This window comes from Thalassophryne amazonica, chromosome 13 (assembly GCF_902500255.1).
Source record: "Thalassophryne amazonica chromosome 13, fThaAma1.1, whole genome shotgun sequence".
NCBI lineage: Eukaryota > Metazoa > Chordata > Actinopteri > Batrachoidiformes > Batrachoididae > Thalassophryne > Thalassophryne amazonica.
The window spans coordinates 75,483,785-75,510,214 of NC_047115.1; the positions used below are offsets into that span (position 1 = coordinate 75,483,785).

General features: G+C 40.3%; 1 protein-coding gene across 1 annotated transcript in view; it reads left to right on the forward strand.

Annotated features, from left to right (window-relative positions):
- The window catches only part of cpeb3 (cytoplasmic polyadenylation element binding protein 3), a 212,958-nt gene that overhangs the window by 87,701 nt on the left and 98,827 nt on the right, over positions 1–26,430 (forward strand). Inside the window, 1 exon segment of the mRNA XM_034185354.1 lies at positions 1,354–1,438. Within this exon segment, the coding sequence (XP_034041245.1) occupies positions 1,354–1,438 (85 nt within the window).

Sequence of the window (26,430 nt, forward strand, 5' to 3'; positions counted from 1 at the left end):
GCTGGTCGGTTGTTCCACAACCAGGACGGAACCCCCAATGTTCCTCTTCAGAGGTTTGACTATCAGCCGAACCCTTCTTTCCAGCACCCTGGAGTAGACTTTACCAGGGAGACTGAGTAGTGTGATGCCCCTGTAATTGGCACACACTCTCTGGTCCCCTTTTTTAAACAAGGGGACCACCACCCCAGTTTGCCACTCCTTTGGCACTATCCCAGACCTCAACGCAATGTTGAAGAGACGTCTCATCCAAGACAGTCCCTCCACACCCAGAGCCTTCAGCATTTCTGGACAGATCTCATCAACCCCCGGGGCCTTGCCACTGCGGAGTTGTTTGACAACCTCAGCTACCATAACTATCATTATGCAAATTTTGTTTGATGTGTAACTGCTCAGAAAATGTGGTCAGAGAAACAGTTTTCTAATTAATATATCCAACAACCACCACAGACATGTCTTATATTGTTTTTGTTTTGGGGGAGGTGATGGTCTAGTGGTTAAGGTGTTGGGCTTGAGACCAGAAGATCCTCGGTTCAAATCTCAACCTGACTGGAAAATCACTAAGGGCTCTTGGGCAAGGTCCTTAATCCCCTAGTTGCTCACGGTGTGTAGTGAGCGCCTTGTATGGTAGCACCCTGACATCAGGGTGAATGTGAGGCATTATTGTAAAGCACTTTGAGCATCTGATGCAGATGGAAACACGCTATATAAATGCAGTCCATTTACTGTTTTTAGGCAGCTGAAAGACTAAACAGTGCAAGTATGCTATCAGCCTGCATCAGTTAGCAAACAAGCTAGATTGCACTTCTCAACATCACAAAAGGTTTCAAATGTCAAGGTCTGTTTAGATGTTCAGTTGTGTGGTTGTTTAGGTGCAGTATTTCCTCTAGCAAATCACTATCTGTCCTTTGTTCGTATGCTACAAGAGCAGATTTATATACATGTCAATACCAAATCCATTGAGGTGTCGTTGTTAGTAATGATTATCCAAATATACCAAATAATTTTCAAACATTAAAATAGTATCTGTGCTTTAAAATGAGTATAGGTTTATATATATATTTTTTGTGTAATTGCTATGTTTTATAATTATTTCACATCATTATGTACGATATGGGATAATGTTATACTGTGGAGCCAATTTACAGCACCTTGAAATGGAATATTTAACCAATTCCAGTCATTTCAGGGAAGTAGTGTGTTAATTGCTGTCATTATTAACTGTCAATACTGATAGCACGTTGTAGTATTCGTTACATGTTGCAGCTGTAATTGTATCAATCATCATAGCAGAAGGCCTGTGTTTGTTTCATCCACTGTGCAGACATTAATTATTGATCTTTTCCTGTTTTGCAGGACCGGAATCGGCCCTTTGATGCATTTAGCTTACACTCTTTGGAGAACTCCTTAATGGATATGATAAGGACCGACCACGACAAAGGTAAAACACATGCTGCCAGTGGCCCCCCAATAGGGATGGGTATCAAACACCAAATCCTGTTAAGAATAGATAAGAAATGATTTGATACACTGACATCAATAGCCTTTTGGGTTAACAATTCCCTTATTGATTCTTCAGTTCACGTGACACCGGAGCTAGCTGGTGGTTAGAGATAGTTCCGACTGCTCGCCATGATGAAAACATGTTTGTTTTTGTTTCACGCACACTCCACTGAGGTAATGAGATTAACTGCACAATCAATGGGTCCAAGTCCGACTGTTTACCCAAACTGACAACAAATATGAGTAAATTAAGTATTTTTTTGCATTATTTTGTTGTTTCTTGAGCCATTTTGTGAATGCATAAATGAGCTCCAACCTTAAAATGCGCTCCTCTGATATAAATCAAATGCACCCTCTCTTCTTCTGTTGCGTTTAATGTTAGCCGGCATCCTTATTGTTGCATTGCTGCCACCTTCTGCATCAGTCCATTATAGGATTACTAAATCCTCTCGAGTCCAGTGTCTTATTTAAAAAGCCAACACTTCCTCTCCCACTTTAATTTAATCTTTATTTAACCAGGTTAGTCCCATTGAGATCAAGATCTCTTTTACAAGGTAGACATGGAGAATTATAAAGTTTCCAAAGCACCTAACCTGCTATCCTATGTCTAAAATACTACCAACAGTAACTTCTTTTAGGCCTATTGTTCTAAATTCTGAGAGAAGCTCTTGCATTTCTCTGGAATATTTATTACAATACATGAGGACATCCCAAATCACCAAAACAATGTCCCAAATAAGGTCTTGTCGACTCCTGGATGAACCTGTCCCAGAGATCTAGGATCAGTGACCAATTTCATATTTATTTACTTTAAGACTCAAAATGTTGTTGACATAGAAAACCTGTAAAGCCTACTTTTAGTACACAGAAAATTCAGAGGAGGTATTGATAAGGGAATCGATAACGAATCGGGTCGATAAGCAGAAACAAAAATGGCATCAATATCGATAAAATCTTGTCAATACCCATCCCTACCCATCAATGACTACTGCTGATAATATGTGGATGATTCATTTGGCAGGTTAGGAACATTCATCAAGCTCATTCATCATTCATTCATCAATTCATCAATTCATCTGGGTTGTCTTTGTTTCATGGCTCCAGGTATACATTATATGAGTATATTATTGGATGAGCATAAAGAAGGGAATCCTGTGTAAAAATGGATTCAAATCAACATGCAGATCCACCTCAGATCTGCTGTGGTGACCCTGAGTGAAACAAGGGACAAGCTGAAGGGACTTACTTTTATTATTATTATTAATAATGAACACGTGATTTTTCTCAATATACGAGTAAGTTGCATCAGAGTATAAGTTGCAGTACCTCCAAAACAAGCAAAAAAAAATAAATAAATAATGCAGCTTACACTCTGAAAAATACAGTACACAGATTGACCAGTTTGATAATTCAGGAATTTCACCAAAGGTTTTACTCTCATCAGTATGCTGCTCACATATCTTGAGTTTGTCTTTATTGTAAATAGCTGCCCTTTTACATGGGTTTCCCGGATTAATATTCTAGACCCGGTGCTATGAAAGTGACAGATATTTGCTTGTAATTATACAGTCATGTGTGTTGCTGCTGAAAGGTTGTTGGTTGTTGCACAGCCGTACTTGGAAAATTTTCTACCATCTGCTGCTGATGCTGTTTGTTCAGAGTGATAAGATGCAGTTGTCAAATAGAATTTTATTTGGGATTTTTGCATCTGCATATGGAAGATTGTGGTTAGACCTGTTAAAGTAAAGGTGAAACCACAATATCTATGAATCCTTGATTCTCAGAAACCACTTTCTAAAAGGTGAAAAGCGGTTTCTGACAAATTAAAATAACAGTGTTGTTTGTTTTTCCACAGCTGTTTTGTGAATTTGAGAACTTGTGAAAAACCTTTCACGCTTCTAAGGACTTTCAATGTACATGAAAGTCTCTCAGTCAGTGTTATTACAGTGTAGTCACATGTCTGTTGTAAAAACTTTGGATCCAGTCAACCAGTCAACTCTGTCAGGTTGGATGTTTTCTTTTTTTAAATCCTCCCCCATCCTCATATCTGAACAATGGAAAGACCAGTGGGAGGGGTATGTAATGAAGAGGGCATGTTGCTTTCTCATGCATGGAGCCAGTTTTCCCAATCTTATGCTGCAAATTGGTCATGCTGGCCTGGCCTCATGTCACTCGTGAGATGCCAGAGTCCTGCAGTGTTCCCTTGTGGTTGGTCAAACGCAGACTGGAGATAGGAAAAGTTTGAAGGCTGGCACATAAACATGCCATTACATTGCTGCGTCTTTCTATCCTCGTTTATCCCACTTTGTCATTTATGGAACTTTTTCACTGCATTGTACCTGTTCAACTTGACTTGTCTCTTCCCTGCTTTTTTGATTTTCCATTGGCCAAACCTGATATCAGATCTTGTTTTTGGTATCACCTCCGTTGCAGTTCCAAGGAAGCTGAGGTGATGCCAAAAGGTGATGTGAAATGATTGGTCAGAGAGAATCATCACTATCACTGTGTGACTGTCGCTATGACTATTTGGGGGTGCTACTGTCAGATGAACAAGGAACAAGGAAGCACCTGGTCCCAAAAGCAAATACAGTTAAGTTGGGCTGGTACCATCTACTGGAAGAGTGCCATTAGACAATGTAGGGCCATAAGGGTACTGTGTGTCACACTTACAGGCACTAAGTGGCTGGACACAAATGCTGGACTCACGGACCCAGGTGTAGGAGTAAAAAAAAGGCTTTATCCAAAAATCACAGGCTAAGGTACTGTACACAGGCAGGTAGTCAGTGAGGCAGAGTTACAGGTGATCAAGAGGCAGAGGCGAGGGCATACAACAAGCGTAGTTCAAAAAGCACGGTGTGGAGGCTTCCGGTATGACATCACACTGAGAGGAGCAACGCCAGAGAGCTCCCGATGAAACTTTCCAAACTTTAAAGTTTTAAGACTAAACTGTTTGCCACTTGATATACAAGAAGTTGCTGTGATTATAGAGACGTGTGGCAGAAAAGGAGCAGAGGGTACCGAAAGGAGGCCCCCAAGAACCGCGCAAAACCAAGTTAGCACTGAAGCTACCGTTGTGGCTAAAGAGGAGGGCACCGAGGAAGCTAGCCAAGCTAATCCAGGCTATCCTTTCGATATTTTGACTTTAACGGCGGATATCAGAGACACAGTTGCTGCTGTCGTGGAAGAAAAAATGGCATTTATCACTAACAAACTGGATACAATCCAAACTTCATTGGATGGCCACACAAGATGATTGGGGGAGGCTGAAAACTGCATTTCCAATATGGAGGACACGATCTCAAATATGGAGATAAGAATGATGGAAGCGGAAAGTAAGCTGGCTGAGTTTACAAAACGTATGGATGAGTAAGAATCACGGGTGCGGAGGGATCAGATCAGAATCTTTTGGGTAAAAGAAGGCATTGCAGGAAAGGATGCAGTCTTTTATTTTGAAACCTGGCTGCCGAGACTACTCAACATGGAAACCGAGAAAGGCAGGATCTGGCTGGACCGCTGCCACAGGAGGTTGGGACAGCGAGACCAGGAGTACCAAGGGCCGTAATCTTGAAGCCTCATTACACAAAGGATACGATGAGGGTGATGGCTCTCAGCAGGAAGGCGAAAGTACTTTTTGAGGGAGCACCTCTTACCATTCACCAAGATTTGCCACAAAAGGTGCTTCACCAGCGAAGGAAGTTCAACCCCGTCTGCCAGAAATTGATCACCAAAGGCATCCGGTTCAGAATGCTCTACCCAGCTACGCTCCGTTTCTCGCATAACAGTAAGAATTTTTCTTTTGACTCCCCTGAAGAACCAATAAGTGCTGTTGAGGCATTGGATGAGCCATGCGAGTAACTGAACAGCATGAATAGGTTATCGACGAGGGGTGTTTTTTTTTTCTTTTTTCTTCCCTCTTCCAATCGATACTGAGTAATGACTCATCAGTGACTGATTTTTCTGTATGATTACATAAGGTAACTCTTACTTTTGAATGAAAGTTTTGTCAGGAGGGTGCGGGAGTCATCATGGAAGCGGAAAATGGGAGTTTGCGCTTTGACGTTCGTTCACAACAGGTGTTCTCTCACAGGCCTTGGAGGCCTGAATTATTTTCCTTGAGGACTGTTTACCTCAGTAATTTGGGTATGTTGAACTGTTTACCAATGAGCATATCTATTTATTACCCAAGTTATTTGTTTTTTTTTTGTTTTTTTTGTTCCTTTTTAATGTGTGTCTGAGGAAATCTGAGTGCGGGTTGTATGCAGTTTTCTCCAGTTTAATATGTGCCTCTACCTCTTCTGCTGTACAAAATGACCTGTAACGTAATAACTAAATATACAACTTTTATTTTGTAATGAGTACAATTAAGTATATTTCTTTGAATGTTAAAGGAATAAATAACAGTTAAATGTAAAAAAAAATACTAACGTGGATTAAGAAGGAGAAGGGGAACCTAGCACTTTTACAAGAAACTCATCTTATTGATGAGGAGCACAAAAAGCTTAAGAGAGAGTGGGTTGGGCAAGTGTACTAGTCATCATTTTCATCTAGTAAAAGAGGTGTGGCAATATTAATTAATAAAAATACTCTATTTTAGAAACGTGTCATAGACGATTGGGGTAGGTATGTTCTTATTAGAGGTTATGTGTATAGGGAAAGTATTCTCATTGGATGTATTTATGCTCCAAATGTTTATTTAAAAGAGTTTTACTCTAAGCTTTTTGCTGAAGTCTCTTCTAACATGACCAAATTTAGTATTCTGGCAAGCGATTTTAACTGTACCATGGATCCTGAGATAGACCAAAAGCCTCCAGCTAAAAACTCAGCTTCTATAATGAGAGAGGCAATTAAGAAATTATATTCTGATCTACAATTGTTTGATATATGGAGAGTTCTTCATCCGCTTGAGAAAGATTACACATTTTATTCAAACCCACATTGCAGTTTTTCACAAATTGATTACTTTTTTTGGCACAGGTTTGTTGAAGTGGAGAACCTTAGGCTCTTCTAATTGAATAAATAATAAATCTGTTTGTTTTAGGTACATTTTTTTTTTCAGATTTAACCACGTGTAACTCAGACTGCTCAGTGTTTATGGTTCTGATCTGCTTTCTGTTGTTTTGTGTGGTTCTGTCTTTAATATGTTTAAAATTTCAATAAAACATGTTTTAAAAAAGTACTGTGTAACAGAGTACAGAGTCTGAGACAAAGGCGCGGTCCGAAAATGAGACAGGGTCAAACACAGGCAGGCAATCAGGCAGGGACAAAAGGTACGACGAACTGGTGGAGAGGTGGTGAACTCAAAAGGCTTAAATAGGACAGGTGACGATTAGGAGAATGAGACACAGGTGTGGGAGAACAATCTGGAAGGGCGTGTGGCAAACACAAGGGACAAGACACACCCATACCAAACCCTGAACACCAGACAAGAGCGTGCAGTCAGACAAAAGCAAAGTGAACAGGACCCAACTAAAAGATGAACCTAAAACCAAAGTAATTCAAAATATACCAAAACCAAAGATGAACAAAACCCAAGGCCTAATAAATAAGAAATAAAATAAAGAAGAACCAACACCAAGGAATGAGGAATTAAACCAGGAAACAAATGTAGGAACTGAAAAGGGATCAACAGGAAAATAGATGCTAGATAGATGTGGCAAACATAAAAATAAAAATTAGAGGTGGGCAATGATTAAAAATGTAATTGCAATTAATCGTAATCATGCAATTAATTGCAATTAAAAAATTTAATTGCATTGTTATACGCAATGAATTCAAAAATAGTGTATAGCACAATTTTATTTTAAATGTTCTGCCATATTTGCAAAAGTGCCATAATGTTTGTTCTGCAAACACTTAACAACAGCATTTTGTTTATGCAGTTGCAGTTAAATAAAAATAAATTATGGTTACCCATTGATGTCCATTAGTCCCCAGTGAGAGCAACAGCAGGTACGCGTTGTAAAGTTGTGGCTTTTATAGTCCTCTCCTTATGGTGCGTCGTGAGGGAGTCTCATACATGTTGTCATTTGTTGCGATTCTCAAAATATCTCTCAGACCGATGTCTTTTACAACACTAATCAGCCTGCAATCTGTAGCAATCCATTTTGCTGTCACATTTGCGAGCTTCTCTTGCCTTTGTTTAGCTATAGTTCTCTCACACGCTACATCTAATGTAGTCAGCTGAAGCCTCACGCTGCAGTGTGTTTCGTTGAATGATTTGCTGGCATCAGCTGTGTGTGCTGCATTTTGGTGATATTTAAGACTCGAAGTACTCCGCTGATAAGAAAATGCAGCTTTGCAATGGCTGCAAATAACCTTGGTGCTCTCAACTACTCCGACTGGAAGCACTTTAACATGAAAATGGCCATGTAAAAGTTCCGTGCCCTTCTAAATGTCCGCGGCAGCAGTGAGTGGCAGACTTGCAAAACAACAGCCTGTGAGCAACAAACCCTTACAATTTAAAAAAAAAACCAACTGTTAACAGCTTTAATTAATTGTGTTAATGCAATAATAATGCGTTAACTTGCCCAGCCCTATTAAAAAATACAACTAATGATTACACAGTGGCAAAAAAACACAACAGCTGGACAGAAACTAGACATGACTAACTATGATAAACAGAAAATAAAGGATAAACAGAAAATAAAACCAGTGACTAAAGTATTACACACAGAAAAGGGATAATCAGAACCCAAACTAAGATGAGACTTAACAAGTGAGTAAAATAAAACAACTGCTAAACCAAGATCAGGGCAGACAGTGGATGAAGGAAAGGGGACAATGACAGGAACCATAATGGGACCCAAACGTGACACTGTGTCAACTATAGAGCAGCGCCACCTTCCTAAACTATCTGCTGTGTGTAAACAGTAACATACCCTCAGACCTTCTCTCATGTAATGTAGAACAAAAGTATTTGATGCTATTGGTGATTTCCAATTCTGTAAGTTATGGTAAATTTCCTCTAAAACTTTGTCACAGTAGGTCAATAGGCATAAAGTCAAATTATAGTGTGAAATTGGTTATTCATATTGTTGCTCTTCACATTCTCATGGCTGTGCTTGAGTTACACAACCTCAAATCAGAAAAGGTTGGGACAATACAGAAAATGCCAAAAAAAAAAAACAAAACCCCAGATCCTTACATTTACTTTGACTTACACTCACTGGCCACTTTATTAGGTACACCTGTTCAATTGCTTGTTAGCACAAACAGCGAATAAGCCAATGACATGGCAGAAAATCATTGCATTTAGCCATCTAGACGTGGTTAAGATGACTTGCTGAAGTTCAAACCGAGCATCCGAATAAGGAAGAAAGGGGATTTAAGTGACTATCAATGTGGCATGGATGTTGCGCTAGATGGGCTGGTCTGAATATTTCAAAAACTGCTTATGTATCATCTTTACAATTTCTAGGGTTTACAGAGAATGGTCCAGAAAAGAGAAGTGAGTGGCAGTTGTGTGGACAAAAATATCTTGTTGATGTCACAGGAGAATGAGCAGACTGATTGAATGGGCGACTGTGTGGTACCATCATGTCGATATGGACCAACATCTCTGAGGAATGCTTCCAAAACCTTGTTGAATCTATGCCACAAAGAGTTAAAGCAACTCTGTGTCGCAGACTGAACAGTCACCCCCTAAAAACCTTTACTGTGCATGTGTCATTTGGGACCACAACAGTACGTCTGAGACTGACTCTCTACACCCAAAGCGATCAAATGGATAATGGGATTATTAACCATCAGATGACAAGGTAAAACCTCTTAAATCATTCTAAAGCCAGTTTTGAGCAGAAATGAGGCCGTTTTAAGCAGAAACAAGGCGATAATTGCTGAGTCGCTACTGACGCGGCCGTGTGCTGATCACGTCCCCCGTCTTTTATTATGAAATAATGCTGAATTTATGTGGAAATGATTGTTGTACAACAGCTTTTTTTTGTTGCATTTTGGGGGCAGGTCATGACTGCAGACAGTAACTGTACCATCTTTTTCTGTAGCTATGCTGTATGTGCAGAATGTGGTTTTGCATTGTTTTGTTGAAAACTGCATGGACGTCCCTGGAAAAGATTCCTCCACATGCTGCTCTAGAATCTGTGTATTTTTCTGCATTAATGCTGCCATGCTGACATGTGAGTGACCTTTGCCAAGTGTACTGACACCATACCATGACTAGTGGTGGCTCCTGGTCTTTCAAAGAGAGGAAGCTCATTGTTGGCATACATCATAAAATTTGTCAGTTTATTTATATGTTAATTCAAATAAGTAAAATTTTCATAACAGTCCCTATTTGCACAAGCATTTGACAGCTTGTATCTCCATTACATACAGTATTTTATGATGGCTCAATCACATTAGATTAGATAGAATGTTATTTAGAACTTTATTAATCCCTTGGCAAGACTCCTTCAGGGATTATATCGCAAGTATATTATTAAAGTTTTTGAACAAAAATACCGTCAAAAATTTTTCAAGAAGCACATTGAACCTTTATTATTAAACATACATAACAGAGCCCGACTGTTTCATGACATCTTGCCCTTTATTGTTCCATGCAAATGTTATATTAAAGGTTAGGCAACAGATGTTGCCATAGCTAACTGTCTCAAAAGCTTCGAAACACTGAACCATTGCTTGATATTGATTCAGTGGTTCAAAACGCTTCGGTTTCTCCATCACTAATTTCAATCAATAAAGTACATTAGCGACCATAAATTATTGCCAAATGTGCCTGGATAGACTTACAATCATGAATAATTTGATGTTTTGTTGTGAACCAGGATGTAAATTAATGTGCGACGACCTTAAACACTAACTTACTGAAGAATGAAGCAGAGAGTAACTCACCTGGACCTTTTCAGATGAGATGAGATGAGATTTATTGTCATTGTCATTACACGAGTGCAACAGCAATTAATCCACAATTATTACTTGTTTACCATAATCAAATCAAATCAATTTTATTAATATAGCGCCAAAACAGTTGCCCCAAGGCACTTTATATTGTAAGGCAAGGCCATACAATAATTACGGAAAAACCCCAACGGTCAAAACGACCCCCTGTGAGCAAGCACTTGGCGACAGTGGGAAGGAAAAACTCCCTTTTAACAGGAAGAAACCTCCAGCAGAACCAGGCTCAGGGAGGGGCAGTGTTCTGCTGGGACTGGTTGGGGCTGAGGGAGAGAACCAGGAAAAAGACATGCTGTGGAGGGGAGCAGAGATCAATCACTAATGATTAAATGCAGAGTGGTGCATACAGAGCAAAAAGAGAAAGAAACACTCAGTGCATCATGGGAACCCCCCAGCAGTCTAAGTCTATAGCAGCATAACTAAGCGATGGTTCAGGGTCACCCGATCCAGCCCTAACTATAAGCTTTAGCAAAAAGGAAAGTTTTAAGCCTAATCTTAAAAGTAGAGAGGGTGTCTGTCTCCCTGATCTGAATTGGGAGCTGGTTCCACAGGAGAGGAGCCTGAAAGCTGAAGGCTCTGCCTCCCATTCTACTCTTACAAACCCTAGGAACTACAAGTAAGCCTGCAGTCTGAGAGCGAAGCGCTCTATTGGGGTGATATGGTACTATGAGGTCCCTAAGATAAGATGGGACCTGATCATTCAAAACCTTATAAGTAAGAAGAAGAATTTTAAATTCTATTCTAGAATTAACAGGAAGCCAATGAAGAGAGGCCAATATGGGTGAGATATGCTCTCTCCTTCTAGTCCCTGTTAGTACTCTAGCTGCAGCATTTTGAATTAACTGAAGGCTTTTCAGGGAACTTTTAGGACAACCTGATAATAATGAATTACAGTAGTCCAATCTAGAAGAAATAAATGCATGAATTAGCTTTTCAGCATCACTCTGAGACAAGACCTTTCTAATTTTAGAGATATTGCGCAAATGCAAAAAAGCAGTCCTACATATTTGTTTAATATGCGCATTGAATGACATAACCTGATCAAAAATGACTCCAAGATTTCTCACAGTATTACTAGAGGTCAGTGTAATGCCATCCAGAGTAAGGATCTGGTTAGACACCATGTTTCTAAGATTTGTGGGGCCAAGTACAATAACCTCAGTTTTATCTGAGTTTAAAAGCAGGAAATTAGAGGTCATCCATGTCTTTATGTCTGTAAGACAATCCTGCAGTTTAGCTAATTGGTGTGTGTCCTCTGGCTTCATGGATAGATAAAGCTGGATATCATCTGCGTAACAATGAAAATTTAAGCAATGCCGTCTAATAATACTGCCTAAGGGAAACATGTATAAAGTGAATAAAATTGGTCCTAGCACAGAACCTTGTGGAACTCCATAATTAACCTTAGTCTGTGAAGAAGATTCCCCATTTACATGAACAAATTGTAATCTATTAGATAAATATGTTTCAAACCACCGCAGCGCAGTGCCTTTAATACCTACGGCATGCTCTAATCTCTGTAATAAAATTTTATGGTCAACAGTATCAAAAGCAGCACTGAGGTCTAACAGAACAAGCACAGAGATGAGTCCACTGTCTGAGGCCATAAGAAGATCATTTGTAACCTTCACTAATGCTGTTTCTGTACTATGGTGAATTCTAAACCCTGACTGAAGCTCTTCAAATAGACCATTCCTCTGCAGATGATCAGTTAGCTGTTTTACAACTACCCTTTCAAGAATTTTTGAGAGAAAAGGAAGGTTGGAGATTGGCCTATAATTAGCTAAAATAGCTGGGTCAAGTGATGGCTTTTTAAGTAATGGTTTAATTATTGCCACTGTAAAAGCCTGTGGTACATAGCCAACTAATAAAGATAGATTGATCATATTTAAGATCTAAGCATTAATTAATGGTAGGGCTTCCTTGAGCAGCCTGGTAGGAATCAGGTCTAATAGACATGTTGATGGTTTGGAGGAAGTAACTAATGAAAATAACTCAGAGAGAACAATCGGAGAGAAAGAGTCTAACCAAATACCGGCATCACTGAAAGCAGCCAAAGAGAACGATATGTCTTTGGGATGGTTATGAGTAATTTTTTCTCTAATAGTTAAAATTTTATTTGCGAAGAAAGTCATGAAGTCATTACTAGTTAAAGTTAAAGGAATAAAGGAATACACGGCTCAATAGAGCTCTGACTCTTTGTCAGCCTGGCTACAGTGCTGAAAAGAAACCTGGGGTTGTTCTTATTTTCTTCAATTAGTGATGAGTAGTAAGATGTCCTAGCTTTACGGAGGGCTTTTTTATAGAGCAACAGACTCTTTTTCCAGGCTAAGTGAAGATCTTCTAAATTAGTGAGACGCCATTTCCTCTCCAACTTACAGGTTATCTGCTTTAAGCTGCGAGTTTGTGAGTTATACCACAGAGTCAGGCACTTCTGATTTAAAGCTCTCTTTTTCAGAGGAGCTACAGCATCCAAAGTTGTCTTCAATGAGGATGTAAAACTATTGATGAGATACTCTATCTCACTTACAGAGTTTAGGTAGCTACTCTGCACTGTGTTGGTATATGGCATTAGAGAACATAAAGAAGGAATCAAATCCTTAAATCTAGTTACAGCGCTTTCTGAGAGACTTCTACTGTAATGAAACTTATTCCCCACTGCTGGGTAGTCCATCAGAGTAAATGTAAATGTTATTAAGAAATGATCAGACAGAAGGGAGTTTTCAGGGAATACTGTTAAGTCTTCAATTTCCATACCATAAGTCAGAACAAGATCTAAGATATGATTAAAGTGGTGGGTAGACTCATTTACATTTTGAGCAAAGCCAATTGAGTCTAGTAATAGATTAAAAGCAGTGTTGAGGCTATCATTCTCAGCATCTGTGTGGATGTTAAAATCGCCCACTATAATTATCTTATCTGAGCTAAGCACTAAGTCAGACAAAAGGTCTGAAAATTCACAGAGAAACTCACAGTAATGACCAGGTGGACGATAGATAATAACAAATAAAACTGTTTTTTGGGACTTCCAATTTGGATGGACAAGACTAAGAGTCAAGCTTTCAAATGAATTAAAGCTCTGTCTGGGTTTTTGATTAATTAATAAGCTGGAATGGAAGATTGCTGCTAATCCTCCGCCCTGGCCCGTGCTACGAGCGTTCTGGCAGTTAGTGTGACTCGGGGGTGTTGACTCATTTAAACTAACATATTCATCCTGCTGTAACCAGGTTTCTGTAAGGCAGAATAAATCACTATGTTGATCAATTATTATATCATTTACTAACAGGGACTTAGAAGAGAGAGACCTAATGTTTAATAGACCACATTTAACTGTTTTAGTCTGTGGTGCAGTTGCAGGTGCTATATTATTTTTTCTTTTTGAATTTTTATGCTTAAATAGATTTTTACTGGTTATTGGTGGTCTGGGAGCAGGCACCGTCTCTACGGGGATGGGGTAATGAGGGGATGGCAGGGGGAGAGAAGCTGCAGAGAGGTGTGTAAGACTACAACTCTGCTTCCTGGTCCCAACCCTGGATAGTCACGGTTTGGAGGATCTCTCCTAACAAGATCAGGTTTTCCCCAGAAGCTTTGCCAATTATCTATGAAACCCACCTCATTTTTTGGACACCACTCAGACAGCCAGCAATTCAGGGAGAACATGCGGCTGGGAAGTTCTGGGACAGATAAGCAGAACAATTTTGCAACTTGAGCATAAAACTCTGAGTTGCAAACAGATATCACAAAGTTTATCAGTTGTTTAAAACAATTTTTCATGATGTTTTCTGTCATGATTTTGCTCATTTTTTACTAAATCAAATCAAATCAATTTTATTTATATAGCGCCGAATCACAACAAACAGTCGCCCCAAGGCACTTTATATTGTAAGGCAAAAGCCATACAATAATTACAGAAAAACCCAACAGTCAAAACGACCCCCTATGAGCAAGCACTTGGCAACAGTGGGGAGGAAAACTCCCTTTTTACAGGAAGAAACCTCCAGCAGAACCAGGCTCAGGGAGGGGCAGTCTTCTGCTGGGACTGGTTGGGGCTGAGGGGAGAGAATCAGGAAAAAGACATGCTGTGGAAGAGAGCAGAGATCAATCACCAATGATTAAAAGCAGAGTGGTGCATACAGAGCAAAAAGAATAATTGAATAAAAACAAACACTGGGTGCATCATGGGAACCCCCCCAGCAGTCTAAGTCTATAGCAGCATAACTAAGGGATGGTTCAGGGTCACCTGATCCAACCTTAACTATAAGCTTTTTCAAAAAGGAAAGTTTTAAGCTTAATCTTAAAAGTAGAGAGGGTGTCTGTCTCCCTAATCCGAATTGGGAGCTGGTTCCAGAGGAGAGGAGCCTGAAAGCTGAAGGCTCTGCCTCCCATTCTACTCTTACAAACCCTAGGAACTACAAGTAAGCCTGCAGTCTGAGAGCGAAGCGCTCTATTGGGGTGATATGGTACTATGAGGTCCCTAAGATAAGATGGAACCTGATTATTCAAAACCTTATAAGTAAGAAGAAGAATTTTAAATTCTATTCTGGAATTACCAGGGAGCCAATGAAGAGAAGCCAATATGGGTGAAATATGCTCTCTCCTTCTAGTCCCTGTCAGTACTCTAGCTGCAGCATTTTGAATTAACTGAAGGCTTTTCAGGGAACTTTTAGGACAACCTGATAATAATGAATTACAATAGTCCAGCCTAGAAGAAATAAATGCATGAATTAGCTTCATATTTAAGATCGAAGCATTAAATAATGGTAGGGCTTTCTTGAGCAGCCTGGTAGGAATGGGGTCTAATAGACATGTTGATGGTTTGGATGAAGTAACTAATGAAAATAACTCAGACAGAACAATCTGAGAGAAAGAGTCTAACCAAATACTGGCATCACTGAAAGCAGCCAAAGATAATGATACGTCTTTGGGATGGTTATGAGTAATTTTTTCCCTAATAGTTAAAATTTTATTAGCAGTGCTGAAAAGAAACCTGGGGTTGTTCTTATTTTCTTCAATTAGTGATGAATAGTAAGATGTCCTAGCTTTACGGAGGGCTTTTTTATAGAGCAACAGACTCTTTTTCCAGGCTAAATGAAGATCTTCTAAATTAGTGAGACGCCATTTCCTCTCCAGCTTACGGGTTATCTGCTTTAAGCTGCGAGTTTGTGGGTTATACCACGGAGGAAGGCACTTCTGATTTAAGGCTCTCTTTTTCAGAGGAGCTACAGCATCCAAAGTTGTGCTCAATGAGGATGTAAAGCTATTGACAAGATAATCTATCTCACTCACAGAGTTTAGGTAGCTACTCTGCACTGTGTTGCTATATGGCATTGAAGAACATAACAAAGAAGGAATCATATCCTTAAACCTAGTTACAGCACTTTCAGAAAGACTTCTACTGTAATGAAACTTATTCCCCAACTCTGCTTCCTGGTCCCAACCCTGGATAGTCACGATTTGGAGGGTTTAATAAAATTGGCCAGATTTCTAGAGATGAGAGCTGCTCCATCCAAAGTGGGATGGATGCCGTCTCTCCTAACAAGACCAGGTTTTCCCCAGAAGCTTTGCCAATTATCTATGAAGCCCACCTCATTTTTTGGACACCACTCAGACAGCCAGCAATTCAAGGAGAACATGCGGCTAAACATGTCACTCCCGGTCCGATTGGGGAGGGGCCCAGTGAAAACTACAGAGTCCGACATTGATTTTGCAAAGTTACACACCGATTCAATATTAATTTTAGTGACCTCTGATTGGCGTAATCGGGTGTCATTACTGCTGATGTGAATTACAATCTTACCAAATTTACGCTTAGCCTTAGCCAGCAGTTTCAAATCAGTGTCGCCTGCTCTGGCCCCCCGAAGACATTTGACTATGGTTGCTGGTGTCACTAACTTCACATTTCTCAAAACAGAGTCACCAATAACCAGAGTTTGATCCTCGGCGGGTGTGTCGCTGAGTGGGGAAAAACGGTTAGAGATGTGAACGGGTTGGTGGTGTACAGGGGGCTTCTGTTTAGAGCTACGCTTCTTCCTCACAGTCACCCAGCCGGCCTGCTTTCCCGGCTGCTCGGGATCTGCTGGGGGACAGCTAACGGCGGCTAAGCTACCTTGGTCCGCACCAACTACAGGGGCCTGGCTAGCTGTAGGATTTTCCAAGGTGCGGAGCTGAGTCTCCATTTCGCCCAGCCTGGCCTCCAAAGCTACGAACAAGTTACACTTATTACAAGTACCGTTACTGCTAAAGGACGCCAAGGAATAACTAAACATTTCACACCCAGCGCAGAAAAGTGGGGGAGAGACAGGAGAAGCCACCATGCTAAACCGGCTAAGAGCTAATAGCTGCTCTAAGCTAGCGGATTCCTAAAAACACACAAAGTGAAGAATGTGTAAATAATTTAGAGATGATTCAGCAGAGAGGGTGCTTTAGTTAAGGCACGTGAAGATTACACTGTGAAATAAATCATTATCTAGATCAATCTAACTACACAGATGAAACAGTTAACAGATACAGCAAAACACCGCTGTGCTCCGGAACAGGAAGTGATACAATACCGCAGTGAGAGCCAACCACCAGTAGAGCGCAGTCTGACAACACGCCAGCCAAGAGCAGGTAGACTATAGAGCAGGTAGGTCAGTGGGAAGGACTTAAGTTGCCAATGACACCTTTGTTGGGAAAGTAACCTGCATTGGACTGATGGCCTGTCCAGGGGGAGTCATAGACTCGTATCTGCTTGTATCGTATTTGGGGAGGTGATGGTCTAGTGATTAAGCATTGGGCTTGAGTTCAAATCCCAGCCTGACCAGAAAATCACTCAAGGCCCTTGGGCAAGGTCCTTTATCCCCAGTTGCTTCTGGTGTGTAGTGAGCACATTGTATGGCAGCACCCTCGCATTGGGGTGAATGTGAGGCATTATTGTAAAGCACTTTGAGCGTCTGATGCAGATGGAAAAGCGCTATATAAATGCAGTCCATTTACCATGTGCTTCATGATACAGAATGCAGGGACAAGCTCCGACTCTCATGGGCCCATGAAGCTATATAGAACTTGACTATCATCCATCCAGTTTGTAATTAATGCTTTTACAACACTGGTAAGCATTTCTCATTACTATTAGGTCTAATTTGACCTGTTTGTGGAAAATTAGTTATTTCTCATTCACTTAGTACACTTACAAACTTGTGAATAGCCGACTACCCAAACAAATACTGTTCTCACAGCTCAGTTAACGCTGCTGAAAAACAGACAAATTCTACTAGGCATTTGGGAAAGTCTTGCAAAACAAAGAAACAAATGCAGAGAGCTGATTCACAGGAATTCATCATCAGACACGATGGACAGTCATTATTATTAGGGCCCGAGTAGGCAACGTCCTACGAGGACCCTATTGTAATTGCGCTGTTTTTTTATTATTATTATTATTATTATTTATTATTATTATTCTCACTCTTGAAATAAAAATTTCGGCCTCTTCCCATGCTCAAAAACTCACCAAACTTTCCAAAGTCGTCCGGCTGGGTCCGAAATTCGATATTTTGGGGGCGTCGCACATGGTCGCAGAAAAATCGCGAAATAGCTCCCCCTACAAATTTTCAAAAACCCCTCCGCATTGGGCTTTTTTCATCATAGCCTCACAAAATTCGGTACACATATTTACCATGCCAGGACGCACGAAAAAGTCTCTTACTGTCATGGTGAAATATCGACAGGAAGTCGGCCATTTTGATTTTAAGTTTCGATTTTGAGCAAATTTTTGCCATTTTTGGCCATTTCCACTACTTACATTTGAACGAACTCGTCCTAGGGATTTCATCCGATCGTCTTCAAATTTGCTCAAAATCATCACAACACAATGGTGATCAAAAGTTATCAAAAGATTCTAATTAAGTCAAAAGGCGTGGCTGCTAGGGGTCGTCAAACTTTGGCAAGCTTTTCGGAGCACACCATTTCACTTCGAACGGCTGTCACGCCCACATACTTCATCGTATATACTTCAAACTTGCTGGACATGATGAGGGCTCCGCCCTGAACGTCTACATATCTTAAGTTCCCACCTGCGCCATAGCGCCCCCTGGTGGCGGCGGGAAATGTCCTATTTTTACTTTAAGAGGTCCTGATGTCACATACTTAACCCAATCAACTTCATTCCACTTCTAAAACATGCACAACAAATTGGTGAACGTAGGCAATGAACGCCGTGAAATTACGAGTAATGGCATCCGTGTGGCGGCGTGCCGAATAGGGGTTTTTTTGGAGTAGGGAGATGAAAATTGGTAAACATGTGTGACTTGCATAGACGTACAAAAAAGTCTCTTGCACCATGGGTCTACTCCAAATAGGAAGTCGGCCATTTTGAATTTTCTGGTCATTTTGGCATGATTTCCACATGTTGTATTTGAACGAACTCCTCCTAGGGATTTTGTCCAATGCACTTCAGATTTCTTCCACATCACCCAGAGACGATTCTGACCAAAAGTTATCGAAAGCTTTTCTTTATGTTGAAAGGTGTGGCCGCTATGGCGCCGCCATTTTGACCCTTCGCCATGGAACATTATACTTAAACAGGTACTGAAGTCACATAGTTAACCCCATGAACTTCCTTCCACTTCTAAAACATGCAGAACAAGTTGTTGAACGTTGGCGATGATCGCCGTGAACTTACGAGTAATGGCTTCTGTGTGGTGGTGTACCAAATATCGCCCCTTCGCCATGAAATTACGTTGTTCCTTTTGACGGCTTTAATTTTGTCATATCATCATGAAAATTGATACACAGGTCAAGCATGACAACCTCCTACAATTCATAGGGGCCTCGCCCATGGGCAGGGCAAAGTGCCTCAATAGCGCCCCCTTGAAAATTTCAAAAACCCCTCCCCATAGGTGTTTTTTTGGAGTAGGGAGATGAAAATTGGTACACATGTGTGACTTGCATAGATGTACAAAAAAGTCTCTTGCACCATGGGTCTACTCCAAACAGGAAGTCAGCCATTTTGAATTTTCTTCTCATTTTGCAATGATTTCCACATGTTGTATTTGAACGAACTCCTCCTAGGGATTTTGTCCAATGCACTTAAAATTTCTTTGACAACATCCAAAGATGATACTGACCAAAAGTTATCGAAAGCTTTTCTCTATGTTGAAGGGTGTGGCCGCTATGGTGCCGCCATTTTGACCCTTTGCCATGGAACATCAAGTCATGATAACTCCTTCATGCTTTGCCTGATTGACTTGAAACTTCACATGTATGATGACGGTTGGCCCCTGAACACACCCAGCCCCTCTGTTTGTACACTGAGCGCCCCCTAGTGGATGAACAATCAACAAGTCATAACTCCTTGATGCATTGTGTGATTTGTTTAAAATTTTAACTGTGTGACGAGTGGTTGCCCCTGCATGCACATGCCCACATGTGCTCACAAGGGCACCCACTGGCCTGGTTGGCGGTTGCGCGGAACGAGGGCCCGTATATGACTGCTTGCAGTCCTAGTTATTACTGTTTTGTGTTTGGGTGTTATCTTATGTGTGTTTGAAGAAATTATATTGTACAAGTCAGTAGGGGCCATCTGTAATTCCAGTCAGTCGATGTGAGTTAGCAAAGACTGGTACTGTTTAGCTTTGCCTGGTTGTTGACTGGATCATTGGTCAATGGTTAGAGTTTACTCACGGGCTTTTATCACAAGGAAAACAAGAATTGTAAGCACAGGAAAGGTCAGATGACTTACAGTGCAATTACCAAGGTGCTCCAGTGAAGGAAGAAAGCATATGCCATCTGTCTTTTTTCCTGAAACTCTTGCAAAGATAAAAAAAAAAAAAATCATATATTCTGTCTGTATGTAAGGTATAGTTAGGGCATGCCATCTTCAGCGTTATGGCTAATTATCAGAATTACTGAGTTTATGATTCAGCTATGACCAGAAAAAAAGGAGTCTGCAGCCCTACTCTATTCAAGTTCAGTGATGTGCCAGACCAGTTTAACCTGAAGTGAAAGGTCTCTGAAACATTTTGGCCTCATTCTCCCTACCACTTAGAGGTATTTACGTACTGCCACAGGTGGCTCACTACTTGTGTTAGCCTGAATTTTCCCAAGGTTGGCCGATAAATGTATTTCCAGCTCGAACTCCTTCATAACCTGCGGTGTATTCAGAAAGCTAGCACAAACATATGTTCAAAAAAACAAAAACATTGCATATGTGTAAATACATTTTTTAAAGTAGAAATTAATACATACCCTGAAACACAATCACATCTTACTAGGGCAGCACAGTCTTGTTTGAACCCTGCGTGATATTGTGGTATTTGACTACTTATGGGGACACCAATATATACACAGCATAATTTCACACGGGAACATTTTTGGCTTCAATCACCAAAGCAGCTATGAAAAGTGCAGTTTTTTTGGTTCCCAGTGGACAAGGGAAGACGAGGAAAATGTGAGAGGTCGTGTTGGTAAGTGTTAGCCTACACAGCTAACCAGAGTAGTGTTCTCTCGCCTGCATAACTGCCTTGACACGTTTGAGCTCCAGGTCATAAATAAACCACAACACATGTCCACTTTTCACTTTGTTTGCATGTAATTTGCCCAAAAACTCAGAGAAAGTGCAGTGTTTCTGTCCCCGGAAGTAGAGAAATTATGTTATATGTGTCATATTTTACCTCTTTAGCACCCGCCCTCAAACGAGATTGCACTGCCCAATTACTTCTTCTGTGTTAGCACACAGCAGCTATGTAGATTATCATTCTGCTGTCTGGCGCTGCTCTGGTTTCACACGGCTTTGTCATTGTCCCCTTTGATACTTCCAAGTTCTACAAGTTCTACATAGCAGCCAGTAAATATCTGAGAACGCCATCATCACATTTGTGTTGCTTGTTCCTTCATTTGTCCGTCCATAGTCAAAAAGCAGGTAAACACACATCGCTAACACAGATGACTGGTAGGTTTTTGAAGTCCCATGTGCACGTCACAGCTTTCCCATCGAGATCGCAAACAGACCAGCTTTTTTCTCCAACTCTTCATGATCACACTTTTCCAAAATCGGATAAACGTGCAGCTTTCTTCATGAAACTCACCAGTTCCCACTGTAGTTTTCTATTGCAGAGAAACACCCCTGACAGCAAGACTTTTTTTATATGGAACCACCATATTCCTAAAATCTTAACACTCCTCCATAACAACAGACTTGGAGATAACATGTGAACCGTAAACAAACACTAAAATAATTATGAAATACAACACAATAGCCAGGCATTACTTAGTGAAAATCGTGACTGTGTTAATGCTCCTGTAAGTGGGTTTATTGGCTAAGAATAAGTGAATGTTGATGATGCCACACATTCTGCACAATTTGTTTTGTCAAAATGTGCTCGAGCATAGATTTTTTTTTTTTATAAGATTTTATATGATTGTGAAATTTTTAAGGTAGAGCAGATGACTCTGTGGAATAGGAGTGGGACCACCCATATATAGAACAGGATTTGATTCCAAGCGTCTTGTCTATGTCCTTGGATAACACACTTCATCTGTACCACCCCAGTCCAGCTTTCCTTTGGCTCCCTACATTTACCGTTTGGGGTCACCCCAACAGATTTGGTATGAGTCCACAGGTACATTTGACACAAGGTTTATGCTGTATTTCCTTTCTGATTCATCTCCAAGTACTTGGATTATGGGCCACTGGTGGCCATCTGTTTAGTAAGCTAGTGGACTAACCGCTTGTGCCACTGATCTTTATCATCTACCTAGCTGTAAATGGGAACCAGCTTTGTCTGAGGAAGTATCCTGGACTGGTGTCTTGTCGTAGACTCTTGCGACTTGTAGACTTTCATGTGGTTCACCCTAGAGTATACTGGGAGAAGTATGAGTCCCATGGGCCTCAAGGCCTGTGTAGGCCTCACATGAGGTTCTTGTGGGAACTTACCAGCTGTTTACACAACAACTCACTATAATCATTCACATGTTGTCAGTTTTTTTTTTTTTTTTTTTGACAAATTGACAAATCATTCTCTATGAGTAGCAGGGCAAGTATGGAATTAAATGGGATCAGTCAGCCAGTCATTGAGTTAGTCAGTAAGCCTATCCACAAAATTTCTACAAGTTACTCCATAGAAACTTCTGCACATTCAGCTCTAAAAGTTTGGGATCCAATAGATACGAGTGTGGAGCAGTAACCTTCCTGTTTTGGGCCATGTTGACATCTTTTAACATACAAAATGGGTGTAAAGGGTCACCAGGTCCTTCATGCACATCACCAAAGGTATCAGAGTTCCGTACCCAGGAACCTGTGTTGTTAAATCACTGTCATAACTGTGGAATACACCATATTTCCTCTGCCCTCCTTAACACGGCAATGGTAATATTGTCCACATTTTTTGACTGGTAGTAAATTTTCTGTCACATGCTGGCCACATGCTATTCTTAGTTCAGAGAAAGTGCACATCAATCAAGCCAGCGGCACTGCAGGTGAAGGATACTTGTAAAGTCTGGTTGCTACTCTCAAGGTCCTGGTGGCCACCAAGGACCTTGGGCCTATAAATATAAAGTCCAAGACATCTTCTGTTGGAGGTACCGTAATTATTATTTCCACCCAACTGAAGTCTGTCCTGTCCTTATTTTTTTGTTTTGTTTTCATGAACACAGACAGGAGCGATCACATTTTGTCCACCCTAAAAATATACAGAATCCAATGAGACTCCTTCACATAACTTGTTTTGTTCAAACTACAGTCCCAGTCTTACAGTTAATTAGCTGATTTTTTTTCTTTTTTTGTTACCACATCAAATTCAGATTGTGAACATGAGCCTGTTTAAGCCATTTTTAAAAAATTGGTTGTGAAATGTTTGCAAGGGGGCAACACGGTGGTTTAGTGGTTAGTGCTGTTACCTCACAACTAGACTTTCTGGGATCGTTTCTTTAGTCGCTGAGTTGGGAAATGTGTTTCTCAGTGTTCCCCCCAAGGTGCTCTGGCTTCCTCCGATTTCCAAAGACATGCAGGTTAGGTGAACTGGTGACTCTTAATTGACTGTAGATGTGAGAGGGAGTGTGAATGTGTTTGTTTATGTCTTGGCTCTGCAGTAGACTCCGGGGTGTAGGGTAGTATTCGACCTTTCACCCAATGACCACTGGGATAGACTATAATTTTGACCCTGTCTGGATTCCAGAAGATCCAAAACTCAAACTCTCAAACTCAAACACCAAATTCTTCTTTTTTGAGTTATTAAATGATTGATGCTGTACAATAAACCTTTACAAAAGAACAGTTCAAGGACATCACTAACAGCTTAGGCCTTAAAAGAACTCCTAAGGTGCAAAACTGTTAAGGTTAGGGGGGAGGACTTTTAAGAAGCCTAAGAGTGTCTTAAACAGACAAGATGGTGGAAAGACCGTAGGAAGGAGAGATATTCTCCTTATGTAGAATGGCAATGATTCAGTAACACTCTACAGGGTTGATGGTGCAGGGATAATGTTTGTGGTTGACCTCATCAGGAATGAGTTTACTTTTCCCACCCAGCGTAAAAACGCAATAACGCCTGAGATGAAGGTCATCACAACATTGTAATTCCTGGCTACGGGAAAACTGTAAATTACTTATATTAGTTCAGCAGATAACTGAAACAATCATGCAAATGTGATAAAAGCATCAAATTTGGCAAAAATACTCCTTAGACACGTCTCTTTTGAAAAAAATGATTGGCCACTTGACTTTTCAATCGGTGGTCAGGTAGGGGTCAATTGAAGAATTACACAGAGGTCAAAATTAAAAGATGCTTCAATCATATTGAAACATATTCCACATTATTTGCCTGATAATAAAGATTCCAAAAAGGTATAGTTTGGACTATCCGTGACGGAATTCTATGGAGTTATGGGAAAAAAACAGCAAGAATGGTGACAAAGCTCAGTTTCATTTTGTACAGGGGTCAAAAGTTAAAGTTGCTCCAATTTTGGTAAAAAGTGATGCAAATTATTGGTTGAGTTAATAGGATTAATAAATGGAATAGTTTTGACGGTGTTCAATGCTTGGTCTCCAAAGTAAAGGTCAAACAAGGTCTACATCTATTGGATTCTATGACATGTGACATATGTTACCCCGTAACGCGATAAGTAAGGATGATACATGGCCAAACTATTCCTTTTTAAAACGGTGTTAACTCAACTTGTAATTTGCATCACTTTTTACCAAAATTGGAGCAACTTTAACTTTTGACCCCTGTACAAAATCACAGTGACCTTTGTCACCATTCTTGCTGTTTTTATCCCATATTCCATAGAATTCAGTTACAGACCATCCAAACTATACCTTTTTGGAATCTTTATGATCAGGCAAATAATGTGGCATAGGTTTCAATATGATTGGAGCATCTTTTAATTTTGACTTCTGTGTAATTCTTCAAATGACCTCTACCTGAACGCCAACTGAAAATTCAAGTGGCCAATCAGTTTTTTCAAAAGAGGATTGTCTGAGGACTATTTCTGCCAAATTTGATGCTGTTATCACCATTTGCAGGATTCTGCTCTAAATATTCTCTTATCTGCTGCACTGATATACACTGAACAAAAATATAAATGCAACACTTTTGCTTTTGCCCCGATTTTTTCACAAGCTGACCTCAAAGATCTAAGACATCTTCTATATATGCCAAATAATTATTTCTCTCTCATATTATTCACAAATCTGTCTAAATTTGTGTTAGCGAGCACTTCTCCTTTGCCAAGATAATCCATCCCACCTCACAGGTGTAGCATATCAGGATGCTGATTAGACAGCATAATTATTGTACAGGTGTGCCTTAGGCTGGCTACAATAAAAGGCCACTCTGAAATGTTCAGTTTTATCACACAGCACAATGCCACAGATGTCACAAGTTTTGAGGGAGCGTGCAATTGGCATGCTGACTGCAGGAATGTCTACCAGAGCTGTTGTCCATGAATTGAATGTTCATTTCTCTACCATAAGCCATCTCCAAAGGTGTTTCAAAGAATTTGGCATTACATCCAACTGGCCTCACAACCACAGACCCTGTGTAACTACACCAGCCCATGACCTCCACATCCAGCATGTTCACCTCCAAGATCATCTGAGACCAGCCACCCGGACAACTGCTGCAACAATCGGTTTGCAGAACCAAAGAATTTCTGCACAAACTGTCAGAAACCTTCATGATGAAGTGGTGTAGAGAAGGATTTTCTTTAACCAAAACATCAAATCTAGGCTTTTTTTTTTTTTGAAGAAAAGGTCTTCTCAGAAGTATTTATACCAAACTTGGTGCTTGTTTCATCAACTGAACGAGTCTTACACTTATCTGCTGAACTAAATGTGCTCAGTGTGTCTTGTACAGGTGTGTTGTCAAGGAAAATCAGATTGCGGCTCGGTATGCATTCCATCACATCTTCTCATCTACTGTAATATAGATACTGAAAATACTTTGCAATGATGCCACACATTCAACCACACACACACACACACACACACACACACACACACACACACACACACACACACACACACACACACACACACACACACACACACACACACTTGTACAGTGATTTCAGTGTTACTTCCATGCAGGATGCTCAACTGCACTCCAGAAACTGCACAGGATTAAGGACATTTCTCAAGGACAAAGTATTGATTTTTTTTTTTTTTTTTTTTTTTTTTTTTTTTTTTTTTTTTTTTTTTTACCCCTGTCTGATATATAATGAATCAAATGATCAAATGATTAGTGGTGTAACAGATTATGGTTGAGCCATACAACGTGCTCCCCACGTTTCAGCACGCATTTGAACTGTGGATTAATTGCAAAGTTTATGTATTTATGATTTCCTGTCACAGTGACTTGTGATAACTGCATTAATTTCAGTACAGTTGTGGTGAAATCTCACTGAGTGTTGGGTATTCAGCTGTGCGTGCACGTTGTGAACACAGCCGGTTAAACAGCCTTGTGGTCCTCTACAGTGAGAGGTCCTGGATGATCGGCACTCTTCTGGATACAAACACAGAAAGAATATCTCAAATCTAAAGGAGTT